Source organism: Podarcis muralis, chromosome 6 (assembly GCF_964188315.1).
Source record: "Podarcis muralis chromosome 6, rPodMur119.hap1.1, whole genome shotgun sequence".
Taxonomy (NCBI): Eukaryota; Metazoa; Chordata; class Lepidosauria; order Squamata; family Lacertidae; genus Podarcis; species Podarcis muralis.
The window spans coordinates 54,526,235-54,545,092 of record NC_135660.1 but is presented as its reverse complement, the minus strand read 5'-3'; the positions used below and the strand labels follow the sequence as shown (position 1 = coordinate 54,545,092).

At 40.6% G+C, this 18,858-nt stretch overlaps 1 protein-coding gene across 1 annotated transcript in view; it reads right to left on the bottom strand.

Annotated features, from left to right (window-relative positions):
• Positions 1-18,858, bottom strand: part of HTRA1 (HtrA serine peptidase 1) — a 41,236-nt gene that overhangs the window by 17,539 nt on the left and 4,839 nt on the right. Inside the window, exons 2-3 of the mRNA XM_028730038.2 lie at positions 3,553-3,652; positions 3,021-3,225 (exon numbers count right to left, since the gene is read on the bottom strand). Of these exons, the coding sequence (XP_028585871.1) occupies positions 3,021-3,225; positions 3,553-3,652 (305 nt within the window). The remainder of the gene's footprint in view (positions 1-3,020; positions 3,226-3,552; positions 3,653-18,858) is intronic.

Genomic DNA, 18,858 nt, shown 5'->3' with positions numbered 1-18,858 from the left:
ATTGGGACCAAAGCTTTTTTACAAATAAGAATAAAAAAGTATGGAAAGTTGGTAGAAAAGCTGATCTTCCACCTTCTGCTCTGCCAGTGCTAAATCCATTATTATTATTATTATTATTATTATTATTATTATTATTATTATTAATTGAATTTATATACCACCCTATACCCAGAGGTCTCAGGGCGGTTCACAGAATAAATCTAGCAGGGCTGTGGCTTTGGAAGAGTCTCTGCTTCAGATTTTCCTTCCTCTGCCCCCTTTGGATTGCCCTGCCTCTTTGCATAAGCTAAAATACTGTAACTGAACAGCATTTCACAGGAGCATTTCATCCTTTCCAGAAACAATACATAAAATAATCCAGGAAACAATGCTTAAAAGGAAATTGCTGAACTCAGCTACTGTGTAGGTCCATCTGCTTACTTCCTCTGTTAACCCTTACCAAAACTCCGACTTGCAACAGTGTCCACCACTGTAAACTAAGGAAGCTCCACCCACTGTATTCTCTACATAGATATAACACGTTCTTAACTCCTCCTTCCCAAACCTCTGGGGAAATGTAAACTAAAACATATTTATTTCACTCTTTCTGCTAACTCTCAATTGCACTGAATCAGCATTCCAGATCCCTAAAAAGTCGTGGGAGGATAATCCCCATTACCTATGCTGATCATGGCTATCTGAAATGAGCTAATATTTTTAAATATGTGTACAGCTCTTTATCGTAGATATATGCCCCGACACTGCCTGTTCTACAGGCATAAAAATCCTTGATAATACATAAAAAGAGCAAAGATAGCATCCCAAACACTCTGTACATCACTTCAAAGCTATGCTTCCCCCCATGAGGTTCTCCTTGCATATTTAAGTAAAACATTTATGCAGCACAGTAAAAAAGAAAAAAGGCATCTAGGCAGTAGGATGGAGCCACGTGATATTGACTGAGCAGTTTAGTAACTGCTGGATCAATAGCCCCAATAGGGTTTGAAATACTGAATAAAGTATTGTGTGTGTGTGTGTTTTAATTTTCCCAGAGCACTTAGCAATGGAAAACGAAACAGCATTTGTCCCTTTAAATATGCCAAATTGTATAACACAACACACACACACACACACACACACACACACACCTGCAGTGCATTAAAGGGAGGTTTTGAAATAGCATGAATACAGTGGCAAAGCAACCTCACCACATGAAAACCAGAGTGCACTCTAGGGCATAAACAAACATTATTCTTGCTACGTTTTCGGACAGAAATCAAACATATGCCAGGAGATGTTTTCCAAAGAACTTGAGTTATGTCTTAATTGTGCTTTCCCCTTCCAAGGCCGCAGTACTGAATTAGGGCACATCTGCACAGTAACAGCCTGTGCTCCCAGCTGGACTCTGTAGCGCACATGAACGGGAGGAAGCATCGCCCTGGAAAAGGCCAGTACCTTTTGCCCCAGGGTGACCCCATGTTAAGAAGGCAGCCATGCAGAATTAACAGCCTGTTTTGACGCCGCAAGAATAATTTGCCAGCCATACTGACAGTGCAGTAGAAGCGCTTCTTTGTATGTGGGCTTGAAGAGTGCGTGGTAGGAGTATATTCAGATCCAAACACAAGATATATGTTCGCAGGAGTGGGGATGAGCTCACTAACCTTTGCCCCTTTGTCTGCTCTCTGCAACTTGGAAGGTAGAGTGAGGACTCAGTACATTATTTAGAACATAACACCAGTCTTGAAAGATCTACATTGGCTCCCAGTAAGTTTCTGAGCACAATTCAAAGTGTTGGTGCTGACCTTTAAAGCCCTAAACGGCCTCGGCCCAGAATACCTGAAGGAGCATCTCCACCCCCATCGTTCTGCCTGGACACTGAGGTCCAGCGCCGAGGGCCTTCTGGAGGTTCCCTCACTGCGAGAAGCCAAGTTACAGGGAACCAGGCAGAGGGCCTTCTCGGTAGTGGCACCCGCCCTGTGGAATGCCCTCCCACCAGATGTCAAAGAGAAGAACAACTACCAGAGTTTTAGAAGACACCTGAAGGCAGCCCTGTTTAGGGAAGCTTTTAATGTTTAACAGACCACTGTATTTTAATATTTTGTTGGAAGCCCAGAGCGGATGGGAAAACCCAGCCAGATGGCGGGGTATAAATAATAAAGTATTATTATTATTATTAATTATTATTATTATTATCCCTGCTTCAGACTTTGCCCCCTGTGGTGGGCAGCAGGCATGGTGACATGGGGGCAGAGCTTAGCATGCTCATTCCTATTCTGCTCATGTGCAGCCTTTGCACACAAGCAGCAGGTCCAAGCACGGCTGTAGAAACACGTGACTATATGTCAACATGTGCATGGCAATGCTGAATCAATGTTAACTGTGTGTATTTCTATCATAGCCAATCACTGCCTCTCTTTCTAGATGGGTAATAATAGGTAATGGTGCAGCAATAAATCTCCTAGCACACTTGCAAAGCTAATCAGGGTCCAGAATGGTTTCAAACTGGTTGGGGACTGCTTGCTGAGATTCCTGCATTGAACGGGGTTGGACTAGATGTCCCTCAGGATCCCTTTCAACTTTACAATTCCATGATTCAAATAACTGGTTCTGGCATTTATATCAGCTCCTCATACTATGGCTAAGTTGCTCTTACATGCTTGCAGAATCACATGAAATGGGGATTTTTTAAAAAGGCAGCACTTTATTTTTTAGTCTTGCTGAACAACTTTGCCAGTTTGCAGCCCTAAAAAGTTTTAGACCCTTTTGATGACTGATACTGCATCACTCTCCCAGGAGGTGAATTTTAAAATGACTACAAATCAAAAGGTATTGAATCCGTTGCTATAATGACATCCTAAGTATCTTGATATGGTTGAAAGTTTTATTTAAACTTGATTCAACTATATATTTGGCATGTAAATATATTCATACTTCTTTCCAAGTCCATCGTTTGCTATAAATCTAGTTTTTTCATGTAAGAATATATCAATATCAATCAAATAGCAGATGCATAAGTAATCCCGTGCTCATAATTTACTTACCGCAGTGTCTATTTTTATTAGTGCAATATCTGCTTTCTCGTCAATATCTTTAATTTTAGCTTCACGTGTTTCACCATTCTTCAGTTCCACTTTCACTCTGTTCTTGTTGGTAACCACATGGGCATTTGTAACTATCAGCCCATCTTCGGAAACAATAAACCCTGAGCCACTGGCAACAGGAACTTCCCTCTTTGAAAAAGGCAGTCTAAAAGACATGGAATTTCAAGATCAAGAAGCAAAGCAGTTTCTGAAGATAGCAAAGACAATCTGCTTCTATGACCATTACACACTATTATGATACATTTGGTTTTATGATACCTTAGAATATGAGACATAAAGGACTTTATGTCCTTTATGCATTAACTATTTTTAAAAGCTGGTCACTAAGAAAATAATAGTATGCTATACTATTCATACATTACACATAATGTTATATTCATAACAACATTAAAATATAGCATCAGTGTTTTTCACAACAGCACACAAAACCCACAAAGTCTCCAGTTAAATAATAAAACTTGGATTTCTTTACTTGCGAAACAATTCAATGTGAACCACAGCCGGTGCTATCTTCTCCACCACATCTGCAATAAAGTTGTATTTGTGCCGCAAACTATTCGGATCTTCTTGGCCTGAGGAATGGAAAATAAAACACTTGTCATAATTCATCAATGTCAGCAATAAAGAGTTGCAAAATACTCATATTAAAAACAGAGTTGATATCTATGAAAAACATTTCTTTAAAAAAATAGTCTAAGAGCTCACAACAAGACTGTTGTTGAGATTATTTTTAATTAATAAAATCGTGAGGGTGGGGGGAACTTGCTCCAATAAAAGCACTGGGTCTCCTTATATTACATAGAAGATTACTCAGCTTTAGCACCCCCATATTTATCAAATGAGTCACCACACCTCTGAGGCTGCCACAAGGCAGGGCATTTTCACATATAGCCATATCATAAACATCCTCACCTACATAGCAGAGCTGTGCACAAGTGTGCCACTTATCTCACCTCTATTATGTGCTCCTCTCACAAATGCCAGGTAAGAACTACTTATATCATCTAATATACTAGCATCACAGTTTCAGCAGAGGCTCCTCTCAGTTACTCTAACAAAATATAATTAACACACTGCTAAAATTATGTATAATTAGCTTCACGAGTTAACAAACGTTGGTTTGGCTTACTAGCCAGTCACTATTTGTGACAACAATGAGCCCTTCCGCTGGTCACTCTGGCATGCACAGAGGGCTTGAAAGAGATTAAGCATCCTCTCTCCTTTGTCCAGAGTATGAAGAAAGTAAGAAACAGTGGCACTCCCACCTGCTGCTGTTTCCTACCAGCTTGCAAACACAAATGAGACCTCTGGGTAGAAATCTGCATTGTGCCAGGTGTCCTGCTAAGAACAGGGTTGGGTACACTCACCTCTAGGGAGTGGTTATTATGGGAATGACCCATAATAGCATTCTATGCTCACTTCAGTAAAACAACATTTACAGGACCCGGACATAAAACCACACATTAGCCAGACCTCCCAAGGGCCCTAACAATTGCATTTTATAACTCAAGCTCAATTCAATTAACTTTCCTGCCTCCCATAAGCTGCTACTGACGGCCCAGATCCTTCTGGCCACCACTCTTCATGATTCTGCTCTGTTTTACTTATAACTGACAGATGTGTCTCATTTCTAGGAATGCTTCCACAATAGACTGCCAAAATATTTAGCAATAGACTTTCCCTGGATCTAAATTATTGATCCAAAAACCAACAACAGTAATTTTTCTAGCTGGGGCATGAGCCATAATCCCATAAACTGAACCCCCCCGCCCCAAATGAAACACTTTAAGAAAAGACTACACAGGTATAAGGTGTCAGTGCTAGTTACAGGCTTCAATTCATCAAAGTACTGTTGTGAGTTGTGGGGTAGGTTAGGCTGTATGAATCCCTTCTAATTCTTGGATCTAGCAAAGGGTTAAAATCTAATGGTATATTCCATTGTTGAATTAGCCAAGCAAAGGCCAGGCATGGGTAGTTAGTCTGACAAAGGAAGCTGCTCTGTGCTAGAGGGGAAATGGGTGGGCCCCCTCCCCTGAGTACTGAGAAAGTCAATAGCCAAAGCTGTGTATGAGAGCTGCTATAAGCATACAGAATCCAGAGAGTGAGTGCCATCCTTGATTTCTGCTTGAATCCAAGGCTGTAACTACGGGAGAAACAAGACCTTCTGCGGTTGTTAAAGCTGTGAGCATTAACCATTGTAGGTTCAGGTTGTATATATGTATAAATAAACCAGATATCATAAAGACACCATGGTCACCACTGTCCCTCATTCCAAAGAAACTGTATGTACCCTGAGTAAGTGCCTGGAATCCCTGGAATCCTGTACTGCTTGGAGATTGGGGTGGCATGCAACAGTGATGCTGCACCAGAACAATTAAGCCACCACATCCTAAAGGAAATACAGTTGCTTTGACAATTGTTTATATAACTCTCATCTTGTATGTTGTTTTAAAGTTACATTTACTGCAAAAAAGGAGAGACAGAAACACTATTTATAATCAAATAGTGTTTCTGTCTTTTTGCAGCAAATGAAACTTTAGCACAACATACAAGATGAGAGTTCTATAAACAAGTATCCCTTTCTTAGATCTATCCAGTTTTTATCTATTTGCAACATGAATGTATGGCTCTCCAGAGTAAACATTCTCCTTGGAAGGAGAGGCAGAGCTGACTGCTGTGCTCCATGAAAATTACTTTCCCGTATTATTTTAAGAAATGGCAACTGCAGTGGAACAAAAACCATGGGATTTCTAAGTAACAGCAGGCAAGAGATACCTAGCTATGGTTAGAAATGACAAACCATCATTTCATAATTAATTTAGTGACGGGGGGGGGGAGGACAGGTGGGGAACCAGATCTCCCAGCATTTACTTAACTCTCTCACATAAGTTTAAATCACTGTCTGGGCAGTCACTACACTAAACAGTTCAACTATTAATTCATCCACACATTGTATACTGGGCAAATTAAATTTAAAAATGACAACTGCCCCAGTTGTCTTTTAATTTTGTTAATTAGATATATAGGCATGATATTGCCATGAAGACAGCAGCCCCCGACCAGCTTTCCCAAACAGTAGGAGGTTCAAAGGGTAGCTTCTTTACAGTCTATCCCATATGGTGAAACTTATGGTGCCTTTGCAATACCTACAAAATATAAACACGGAGAATACTGGAATCTAGGGTGTGCCTATAACTTGCAGAGATCCCCAAAGAACAAAGTTTGCAGCCACATCAATGTTACATTTCAGCAGAGTCAAGCCTAAACTTTCTGTCTGTTTTTCTCCAAGTCCAAATTCAAATTCGAGCACAAGGGTCACCTAGTCCAATCCCTGCAATGCGGGTATGCTTTGCCCAACGTGGGGCTCAAACGCACAATAAGAAGCAAAACAAAAAATCCAGACAAGTTGGACTGCTTGATAACAAATATGTACAGGGAGTACTGGAGATTGAAAAGATGTGTAAAATGAACCACAAAGATGCAAAACGTTTAGCTTCTTCTATAGGTTTATGGGTCTGAATTGATGGGGACTGTCCAGGAAAGCGCTCTTGGTCATGTTGAACAGCTTAATAACTTGTCACCTCTGAGTATGCATTGACAGTGAAAAAGGCAAGTTCCATGTTAGGGATTATTAGGACAGAGGTGAAAACAAGACAGCTAATATACATAATAATGCCACATTAGAATACTCTGTACAGTTCTACTGAACCCACCTCAAAGTGCATACCATAAAGCTGGAGAAGAGGGCAACCAGTAAGATCAGGATTTGGAGTATCTTTCCTCAGAGGAAAGGCTAATTCAACAGGTAATGAAAGATTTATAAAATTATATCTGCCTGTGGATAAAGTGGTTGGAAAGGGGTTTTTTTGCCCTCCATCTGTCTTAATACTACATCTCAGGGTTATCTAGTGAACCTGATTAGCACTATATTCAATAAAGGATAAAAAAAGACTTCTTCAAAGAACACATGCTTAACTTATGGAATTCTCTTCCAGAAGATAAAAATGGTAAGATGTTTAAGAGATGTCTAAGAGACAAATTTGCAGACAGGACTATCAACAGCTACGATCATGAATATTAAATAAAGGTGTGGAGCAGTGTATCTTGGGGTGGAGTGGGCAGGGCTGCTGCTTTCATGCCTTGCTTCCAAGCTACCCGAGAGGCATCTGGCTTGCCACTGTTAGAAACAGTATGCTGGAGCTAGATGTACCTTTGGTTAGATCCAGAAGGGCTTTTCTTGTGTATCTTACGTTATTCTTGCGCAAACCATTTGAGTTGTATAACACAATTTTGCAACAGATGTTGTGGGGGAGAGAAACTGATCTAATGGAAAACATCTTGCCTTCTACATACACAGATTGCTAGGACTTTCATAATGGAACTCTGTGAGCAGTTAAGAAACACATTCTCAAGTTCCTCGCTGAAAACAAATGAAAGAACCTCACATTTTTTCAAGCTATTTTCTCAGGGGACAGTGCTTTCCTCAGAGTGTCTCTCAGCATGGGAAAAGATGTTTCTGTTGCACACCATTCTCCCAGTCCCCATCCTTGCTCTTTGTCAGTCTAGAATCATGGCAGGAAGAAGAGAGTAGCTAATGCACAGGAGCACAGTTTACCAGTTGTCCATAGCCATTCATCTTTTATAAAGTTTTTTTTTCCTTTTCATTTTAATTCACAGCATTTATTTCCATCTGTTTTAGTGTTCCCAGACTAAAATTAAGCAGGACTCACCAAGCCTCAGCAATGATCTCATTGGATGTCTTGTGAGCAGTGAGACTGGGTCATCTTAGCTTGCCCTAGTTTAATTTGCAAGATCCTGCCAATGCACACCTTCAGTCTCTGCATGCACACATTTCAGGTGAATCTTAAAGCTCTTTAGTGATGAAGAGATTTACCATGGCATTAGCTTCCATGGACATTATGCTAATATTTTGCTAGAGGCACTTTGCTAGAGTTGTTATCCTGAAGGCTATCCTTCAGAAACATCTCAAATTGTGGCAGTGCTGGGATGCACATAATGATAAATAATACTGATACAATATAACTTTTACAACCAAGTTGTAAGACTGGCCATTATTATCTCATATGTAAAATGGGAGAGGAGCCTAGGCTGACAAGAGAGTGGCTTGTCTAGTATGTTAATGACAAAGGCCACATTTGAACCAGAACCTACTGACTGATAGATCAGCCGCCTGGCCACTACCACAGCTCTTGATTTTACACACTCACTGCCCAGCACATGGGAAAGAGCCTTTTAAGCATATTCCATCCTACACATAAGTTGAAAGTGGGTTGGGACTGCATGTGCACCAACAGGCCTTGAATAAGAGAAATGCAATGCCAAAAACACTCAACAGACCTAGCCACCAAAAGCACTGACTGCTGCATTATTCAAAATTAAATATTAAGACTATAGTCTTTATGTTCAGGTTTGGGTTTCCATCAACAGCAAGTTCCTTGTTCATCTCACACACAAAAAATAAATGTAGAAAATAGATACATTTCTTTGCATGTGTTACAGATGGTGAGAACATCTAGGCTTCACTCTTACTCCAGAGTACTTTTCCAGACACAAAGCAGACTAAATTTGTTGTGCATAGGCCCCACTGAAGTCATTGGGACAAATTACGTCTTTAAGACTTAATTTAGTTCCCATTGAAACCAGTGAGTACTTAGTCTGGGTCTTAGCCATTGTGTCTGGTTTGTGGCAGGGATCCATAGAGGCCTTCTCTGGTGCCTGCAGGGTCCCCTCCCCCTGCTGAAAATAGAAAGGAGGCACGAAAAAACATTCTGCTGTAGCTAATAGAATAAGTTGTGGTATGTGCTAGGTTGTGGCATGTCTGTGGCATCCACAGCAGTTTGTTCAGTTTGCAAATGTGCCCGCAGGCCCAGAAAAGTTGGCAACCCTGGTTTATGGTGATGTGCATAGAGGGTCAATAGATTTCTGTGGGGCAACATGGATAGCTTCTGAAAAACAGAAAGTCCACAGCCCCATGGAAGTAAGCTAGTTAAATTTTACTTAAGATTCTGGTCTCCATAGACCTTAAAGAAAAAGTGTAAAAGACAATGAGAAAGAACAGCATTATAGGATCAGCACCGCTTTGTTCGTGAAGTCAGAGCATACCTCGTTTTCTGCACAGAAACCAAAGTTATGTATGACTTCAGTATGAAAGCAATGCCAGGGATTCCGCCCCCCCCCCCCCATCCCCAGAAAGGAAAAGCTAACATTGGCACTCCTTTTCTCTTTTAGTCCTTATATTACACTTCATAACGGTTACATTTCAGATGCAAGTTCACAGTTTGGGTAAGGTATCTGAAAAGAAGAAGTAATTATAGTGTTTGGGAAAACAGGAGAATTATTTAAATGCAACATAGGATGTTTCACCAGCATTAGAGAGAACTATAGGGAAAGCTGATTGGACAGAATCATCCATGTTTCAAATAATGTATGTACAGAAGCTGTTGAACAGTGTTACCAATCCATAAAAATTATATTTAAGCAATAAATCTATGGAAGTAATAGTTTGAATTCTCTGTGCATAATAAAAGGAATGTTCTCTGTAATAGATCTTGCAGAAGACACATGTATTCACCCCAACCTTTTCCTAAGTAGTGCTTTTAGATAGCAGTGTGCATCAACCAATCCCCTTCCAATCAGCAGCGTTTGTGCTGTGCCAAAAGCCAATGAACCCCCTTCATATCTCTCAGGATCTTTTTGCCTCCCTTAGAAGCGTGTGTGTTAGTTAAAACATGTTAATAGGCCCATGGAATCTTGATCCATTTCTCCAAAGACTGAAAGCAGCAGCACTGTTAGTCAAGCTGTTTAATTTGGAGTTTTTAAAGTTACACTTGGAGAGCCTCAAACAGCTTACTTTTCCATGTGTAGAGAAACTTGCTACAACACAAGGACCACTGCTCTTCAGGGAGCAGTGATAAAGCAGTGCTTTAAACTGAAATGGGCTGGAGAGACAAATAGGTCCTCGTTTTATTCTTATTCAGATTTCTTTACTGGTAGCTTTGCTACTTATTCTTATGCAATTTATAGTTGGTTTGTGAAATCTCCTATGGTTATGCTATTATTCACACTACATAGCCTTGATGATGATGATTCTAGTGATATTGTACTGCTTTCTTTACACTATACAGCAGGGATGCTAGGGTGCTAGGCTATGGCTCCAGGTGTTGTTGCACTACATCACTGACCATGGCATTGCTAGCTGGGTCTGATGGGAGATGCAATTCAATATCTGGAGGATCACAGATAGGCCATCCATCTTGCAGAGCTTTGATGGATGTCCATTTATGTTCTTATATGGTCAATTCAAATATTTCTTTTTCTGTTTTCTATTGTATATCAATAAACCATTTAATAATTTTAGTTACAATCCCAAATGTGCAGTGCTTCTCCCTGGCTCTGCTTTATCTACCAGGACATGTGAATTGAAACCAGATTAACAGGCACATTGTCATTAATAGAAAACCTTATGTAACATTGTAAAACACAAGAGGATGCACTCTTCATTATTTGTAAATAATAAAGCTGCTTAGTCCTGAACAACCACTACAGAAAATAGTATTTGTGTCTGTTTCCATGGACACAGCCTTTATTTCTAATGTCTTGCTTAACATCTGCTATAGGATAACAAAAGCTCTGGATAACTAATGAATGGGCACTTCTTTGACCTCTACATAGGATAAATTCATTCAATGTGAGTGGTTTGTTTGTAGCATTTTTGCTCTACTTCTCAGCCAAAAGAGACTCCCCTGAGCAGTTTGCAGATCAATAATAATAATAAAAACAAGATAGACCCTGCTTTTAAATGCATGGCACAAAACAAAATAGGGATGGGATGGAAGGAGGAAAAATATGACAGCATAAAGCTATTTTAAGTGTGGCTAAAGTTTATTTTCAGTGTTGCCTGCCCATCTGGTGTGTCTCAGCAGAAAAACTCATTGCACTTCAAATGTGAAAATGTACATACTTTTTTCCTACACTACAATTCCATGTTGGAAATTGTAATGGATGAAACAGCTCTGAGTTAAGATCTGAACCTGGGATTCACAGTTCTTAGTCCAGTTCCTGGCTAGGCTAGTCCCTTTTAATTATTTTTTTAAATAAAAAATAAAGAATGCAGTCATGTTTGTTCCTTCATGCAGGAATAGCTTGGCTCTAAACAGGAAGTCTTTTCCCTGCTAAATTGTAAACCACAGTCAGCGGTGTATGAATCAGCCGAACATCTTCACAACTATAGTGGTAGCAGCTGCTACAAAACATCGGCAAGAAAAGCAGGAAAACAAAACATTTCTTGGTAAAGAAAAGTGAGTGTACTGCTTAAAGTAGGTGTTGACAACTCGTGACTTAACGGTTCTATTCTCAGCTGCAATAGTCATGGTGAATATTATTTAACCACAATTTCTCAACCCTACTTTTGCAATGGTTATAATATTCCATCAAAGATGGCTGGCATGAAGTTTAATTAAAACTTGGCAAGCTGCAAAAGAAGCTACCTTTAAAATTACCAAATATTACCAGTGGGCTTCCTAACATTATTTACTGCATTTTGCATTTGCTCCATCAAAGCTGTCTGGAAGTTACATCAGTGGAAATATTTGAGAAGCATTTATTGATCTTCAAAATCAATGAGGAAGAAAGCTTTCTGACGAGACAGGAAGGGAAATAAACCAAGGAGAACAGTGCCAAATGACTAAAATAACCCAGGAATGACAGATACTCAGTAGCTGATGAAAAATGGGGATCTGGGCATTTCTATAGCAAATGAACTCCAGCATTAAAGGGTCTGCCTTACAAAGGTTCTGCTCAGGAGCCTCAGATACAATATATGGAACAATGCTGAAAATGATTTCTAAGAAGGCAAGATATGCAGTGGGGATAATGAAACAGACAGAACTGGGCTCTTCAGAGACCCTGTCTCAAACAGAGTAACTTAGGTGAAAAGTGAGGAAACTTGAAAAGTAATATAAGCTCCTTCAGACATAATTCGCTCCATCTTTAATGGTGTTTAAGGGATCATACACCAACCACAGGATTCCCCTTTATACCACTAATTCTACCCACTGGCATTATGCATCCTTAAGAGTTATTTGTTGCCATTAATGTTAGCCACAGTTAACACTTCCTAGGTTTTTTCTCTTAAGTAGGATTCTGAACTTGCGTCAAACCTCAGTTAAAAGAAAGCTTAACTAAGAGCAAATCCCGATTAGCATTAGCCTTTGTTAATGTGGCAACTTAACCCTTAAACTGCGTAACTGGGGATTCTCACTTAAGAGGGTGGAGTGATGAAGTGCACAGTTCTGCATCCTGTTCCACACCCTCACCAGTCAGGCTGTGGACCATCAGCACTGGCTCAACCTATTTCAAAGCCTGTAATGAGGACTCCCTTGGGTTGCCTGCATGAGCAACTCACATTAGGTAAAAGGACCCCTGACCATTAGGTCCAGTCGCGGATGACTCTGGGGTTGCGGCGCTCATCTTGCCAAGGGAGCCGGTGTACAGCTTCCAGGTCATGTGGCCAGCATGACTAAGCTGCTTCTGGCGAACCAGAGCAACACACGGAAACGCTGTTTACCTTCCTGCCAGACCGGTACCTATTTATCTACTTGTACTTTGACGTGCTTTCGAACTGCTAGGTTGGCAGGAGCAGGGACCGAGCAACGGGAGCTCACTCCGTCGCGGGAATTTGAACCACCAACCTTCTGATCGGCAAGCCCTAGGCTCTGTGGTTTAACCCACAGTGCCACCCGCGTCCCTTAGCCAAGATAAATATGTCTTAAAATATAAATTATGTTTTGTTAATAAAACTGAACCATCAGGATTTTAAGAGGATGCTAGTTCAGTTCAGATTTAACACCAAACAGTAGCTCTGCAGCACATGAACCAGCCTCACCCTCACATAGATACTCTTCTCCTTGTGCACTGTGAATCCAACTCTCTCCTGTATGTTGCCAAACCATGGTTTGCTTGGTTCACATGTAATGGCAAACTATGGTTTGTAAACAAGTGGTAAGGAAAGCAATCACAGCATGTGAGTTGAGGGGATGTGGGAGTTTGAGGCACATTCATATAGCACTAAACTGTGGTCTGGTGGTTGGTCTGAACCAAGCCAATGTGACCAACTCTTTATCCATGACCTACTTTCTATCTATATTTACCTGCTTTGATTTGAAAGGTAAATTCTTACTCATTTTGCCAATTAAATTAATAACATAATAGATAAAACATGGGGCTTTCATAATTACTTCTACTTTGATGGCCAGGAAACCATGCTGAAGGGAAATAAAATGGTCAAGGGAAAATGGGACTCAATGAGATAACAAAAATGTGCACCCACATTTGGGCTTTATGTAAATTTTTGACATTTAGCTTTTGGAAAACAGGATGCAGCTATTCCATTTAGGAGGATGTTCTAATGAAAGAGAATGTCTGATGAGTGTTAATATTCAGTACACCAGAGATCATTGCTGTAGGCACAAAGAGCCAGCTGTCTCCATGAAATGTCTCAATAAATAAATACAAAATAGCCTACAAGACCAAAATAAAAAACCTAAAATACTAACAGACAGATGGAAAAGACAGCTCCTACACAGCGCCGAAGCTCTGTAAATCTTAGTCAAATTTCAAAGCAAACTAAAATGAGTGCCTAGGAGTTTAATCATTTTATGTTTGTTTCACAACTAGCTACAAATTTATCTGGGTACATGTTTGAAATCCAAGATCCCATTTACAACATCTTATTCCTGGAATTCAGAAAGCACATTGAAAGTCTACTTCCAGCCATGTGTTTCTCCTAAATCTGGCATAATAAGCCTTTGGTAATAATTCAGCAACGTTTGTGTAACAGAAAGGATAATCAAGTTTTCAATCAAAACAACGTTTTAAAAGTTTGCACCTGAATTAATAGTTGTCCACTCACTCCCAAGGCTTGCTCTAAATTTAGAAATCAATATGAATGCATCTTCATCTGATTTGTGCATGGGTAGAAAGTAGCAAGGCCAGAGTTACTTGCTTCACTTTTTTCAATGGGATGCTGCACACATATACATGAGCAAGTTAGCATGTGCTGAAAGAGTTCATCATTGTTTTGCTTTGGTTTTTTTTGGGTTTTTTTTGCTTTTCTTTGGCATGCCAGAACTTTGGGGGGGGGGGGGGAGTTCAGCCTAAGGGCTACATTGAGAGACAGAGAACTTCATACTACAATTAATCATCTAGACCAAGAATGGCCAACTACTGTGGTCTCAGAAGTTCACTCTATTCCCCAGGCAGTAGTCCAAGGACTGGGAAAGTCAACCTCATAATAAAATTGGCACGATCTAGCAGCAAGCACTCTGCAGCTATGGTGCACGTACACGAGATACTTTACTTTGTGGCTTCCGGTTCCGCTCTGCCTTAATGGGGGCAGCTCCCATGACAGCGGGAGCTCATTGGCGAAGGAAAAACAAGGATGATTCTGGGTAACAATCATTCTTGCACATTCCCTCCAAGGATGGGGAGAACGGCTTCACTCAGTTTGTCTCAGTACCTGGCTCTCGCTCCGGCATGGAATGCAGGGGGGGTTAGGGGGGCACTGAATGTGAAAGCACTTCACTTGCCGAAAACCCTCCAATGCCAACATTAAGAAGCAGAGATTCTCCTGTTAATTAGAGCTTAATTGGACTAAAGTACAGGCGTGTGCTAGAAGAGATGAGATCACAAACTGCGGAACAAACCAACTGCAAGGACTTCAAGGTTTGAACTTGAGGTAAGACTTCATTAGGTGCAAAAGATGGTGGGGGAGTGGCGGCTACTGTTTCTTTATTTAATGTTTTCTTCTCTACATTTATGATTCAGCAGCCCTCAGAAGAGTGGGTTCCATTGTAGCAATGTTGTTGTTGTTGTTTGAGCAGAGGAACGTGCATTCAAGAGCAATTATAAAATAAATGGCATGTGTAGTTAGAGCCTTAGGCATAATGTGTTATATATAAATATGTTTATGTGTAGTTACAAAACCAAGAAAGGGAGATGTGACATTAACACGTGGAATCTTTGTATCTTACAACTTGCAAACATTTTTGATGGAGCAATTGGGCATAAAAAAAAAAAAAGTTGACCAATGGACCACCAGTCCATTGCAGGATGCTGAACAAAAACACACGTTCCTTGTCCAGTGGCCTCCTGAACCTCTTCTAAAGCAGGTCCGCATATAGAACCTGTTTCTACAGGCAGGCTACTATGACTAGATTGGGGCATCTATTGTACATAAGGAGCAATTATGTTTTACTTTAGCACTGTATTTGCAAATAGTTATCTTTTGCATTAGTAAAACTTCATTATAGCAAACATTCCCCCAGCATGGCAGGTTCAGGGCTGCAGCTTGTGTAGTTCATGGAGTTTGCCTCTCAACCGAGAAATGCTCTGAAACTTCAGTAGCTTTTTCTGAACTCGCCTGAGCAAAAGTCAAGGCACTGGTTCTATCATACAAAATTTTGCTTGTATTAGATCCAACATATCTAGCATACCTCCTCCCTCATTTGCAATCTCCAGGAAAATGCTGTCTTGATTATTCCATCAGCAGACCAAGTTCATACAACAAGGGTATGTCTATAGCAATTCTTAGCATTCTTCCACTGGAGCCTTGCCATATCTCAAGCTGCATTTAGAAAAAGATGACCTATTTTCAGGCAAGTGTTTTGCAGCTACAACAAATCTGAATATGGAGTTTTAATGTCTTTTTAGTAGTCTTGTGTCTTATTAACATTTGTTTTTTCAAGTATCCATAGTATTTTCAGACAGGCTGATTATTAAGCATGGGCAAGCAGACCAGCCGTGCAAAGAACGCAACATCCCCCCCCCCAACCTTTTGAGGAACACATTTCTCCCCACAAAACAGGTGGCTGGGCCATTCAGCTGGAGCTTCATCAGTCAGCAGAACAAATAGGGTGATGATGGTGGATCTTCTCCAGGCTGGAGGATGAGGTTACATGCCAGTGGGTCAGACAAGAGGCAAAGGTGGGTGAGGCAATGGATCTGACAGGAGGCTACATGCCAGCAATGCCAGAGCGTTGGGTTTCTAAGAACGCACAACCCTCCATTAAGGCAAGCAAGAGCCATTGTCACAGTGCAAGGATACATTCCAGAAAGGCAAAAGCACTTGAGGAGCAATAGCAGAGCACACAACATTCATATCCCTGCCTATGAAGCAGTGATTTGGTGGGGGCAAAGGAGCACTTCAATCTCTTGGTCCAATTAAGCACTTGCAAAAAAGGAGGGAACAGAGGGAGGAAAGAACTGTGCACTGCAACTCATTGCTATGCTTTTGAAAAAGGAGCAAACAATGTTAATCCTGGGAATTACATCGAAACTTATTTTAATTAAGAACCTCATTTTGTAAGAAGGGAAACAGTGTACTCCCCGAGAAAGTGATATGAAATAAAATACCCAGAATTATACAATGGATTGTTTATTGAGGCCATTCAAGCATCCTTTATAAGTTGCTATAAAAAAGATCAAACCCAGTACCCAAAAGTTGCTTTTGCTGCATCAGGGGTGAGACCTGCTTTTCCAGTCCCTCTCTTTTGTTCCGACTGACATCCAGACAAAGCCCCAGCCGGAGGAAATGCAGGCATACACTGCTTCTCCAAAAAAACCTCCTAAGTAGCTCATATTCATAGCATACACATTACAGTAAAGAGGGGGAAAGTAGGGGGGGGACAAAGAGATGTCTGAAAACCAGACGAGAAGCCTAGGAACTGGGTAATCAGGTCAAAAACTAGACAGGTGGCAACATTTAAATACTGCTCTGTCCAACTTTGTCAATTAAATGATGTCAGAGGTGCTGAAAGGGGAAAAAATCAGCCAGTGTCTGAAGAATTCTGAAAATGTCTGAAATTTGCACTATTAGCAGAAGTCAACGGAGTAAGTTTTTGGGCTCAGATCCCAAGTTGCTCCTCTGTTCACATGAGAGGGCATTCCCCACCTCCACTCCCAAGTATCCCCCAACCCACAGGAGCAGATTTTCAAGGGACTACAGAGGAAATGGAAGAAGAAAAACTTCTCTGAGCCTCTACTGTTCAGAAAAGGCCAGGCTAAATGATCAAAGGGACAGATAAACCCATGTGTATAGTTTGATGTGCATGAGAGATAGAAATCCTTTCATCTGTAAGGGGATGGATCCTTAGAGGGACTGAATGATCTAAGTTTGTATCTTTGTTAAAATCTGTTCATATCTTCTCAGGAGGACAAGTTGAAGCTTCCACAAGGGAGTCCTGTTTAGCAGACATTTGAATCATTATCCTTTTATAAATCCTTGTAGGGTTCTGGAGAGTTTGTGAAGATATACATGTATTAGTAGGCTTCAGAGCATCCATTTAAGTTTCTGGTTCATGTACTTTTTTATAAGACTACTGAGGAATTCGAGGTTAGTGGTTTTTCCGCTGGCTACTATGATTGCTGCTGTTTTATTAGATTCTTGTGTTTGCTAATGTATTGACTGTACATTGCTTTCTCTATTGTTGTTGAAAGCAATATATGTTTTTCAAGTACTGATATGTGTGAGTCATAGGCACACACTTAACAAGCATGGGTTTGTACTGAATGGAAGTAATGAACTTTTTTCCATTTTGATTTTACATCTTCCACTCATAGCTTTCTGGGATAGAAAAGCAAGTTTTAAGGGCAATACGTACTAACTCCCAGCCTGGAAGTTGTGTGGTTGAATGGCGTGGCACAACCCCCTTTGTAACTGAGGATCTGCTACTTGCCCTGAATGTCTGGTGTGCTGGCTACAGTTTAGTGAAGCACAGAGACCCAAATCACATCCCTGTGTCTGCTTGTCCAGGTTAGGACCCAGGCCAGCAAACCCTTTGTCCGCTCTGCCTCATTTCAGGGCCTTATGCCTGTCACCTTCTGCTGGCAGGACCAAGTAGAGCTGGGCAGAAAGTAAATATCCACCATACCCAAACCCCCTGCAGCAGCATAGATCAGTAATTAGGAATGCTCTGCAAGCTTTCCTTCAGCAACTAGGAATGTTTAAACTTGGTGGGGATAAGACAGCTGTACTGCTGTGATGCTTAAAGCGAACATTTTTTAAAGATAGACTTTGAGATCACACTGCTAATTACAATGAACAGAATTCAAATTTTTCCCAATTGGTTACAATACCAATTTTAAACAAGATACAAATGGGCACTGCCATTTTTAATAAGGACGCAAAAGAAAACTTCCTGAACAGTTAAAAGTTGTACAAAAAATATTTTGTTTTGCTTTTTCCTGAAGAGCAGCATCACAGGAGTTTATTTTATATTTAGTTATAAAATAAATTGTTTTAACCATGGACTGAAGAGGTGAAGGCAAACTATTTTAAAAGTTGCAGCTGCATCCATTCTGCAACTTTTTTCTTTTCTTTTTTAATTAGACAACCTCAGGACCACAATCATTTGAATCAATAATACATGACTAATCTTTTGGAAAGCCAAACCATGTTCTAGCTGGCATATAGCCTTCAACAGCAATTTATAACACAAGGTCAGGCCAGTCTCATCCGTCAAAATGCTGGAAGGCTCTTTAGGTCATGGATAGCTCAGTTCTATTGATGCTTACATAGCATAGCTCAGTCAGTAGAGCATAGCTCTGTCGGTTAAGCATGAGACTCAGGGTCTTAGTTTTGAGCCCCACCTTGGGCAAAAAAATTCTACATGGCAGGGGGCTGGACTAGATAACTCACATGGTCCCTTCCAACTCTACAAATCTATGATTCTAAGGAAGTCCCACCATACTCAAAGGGCTA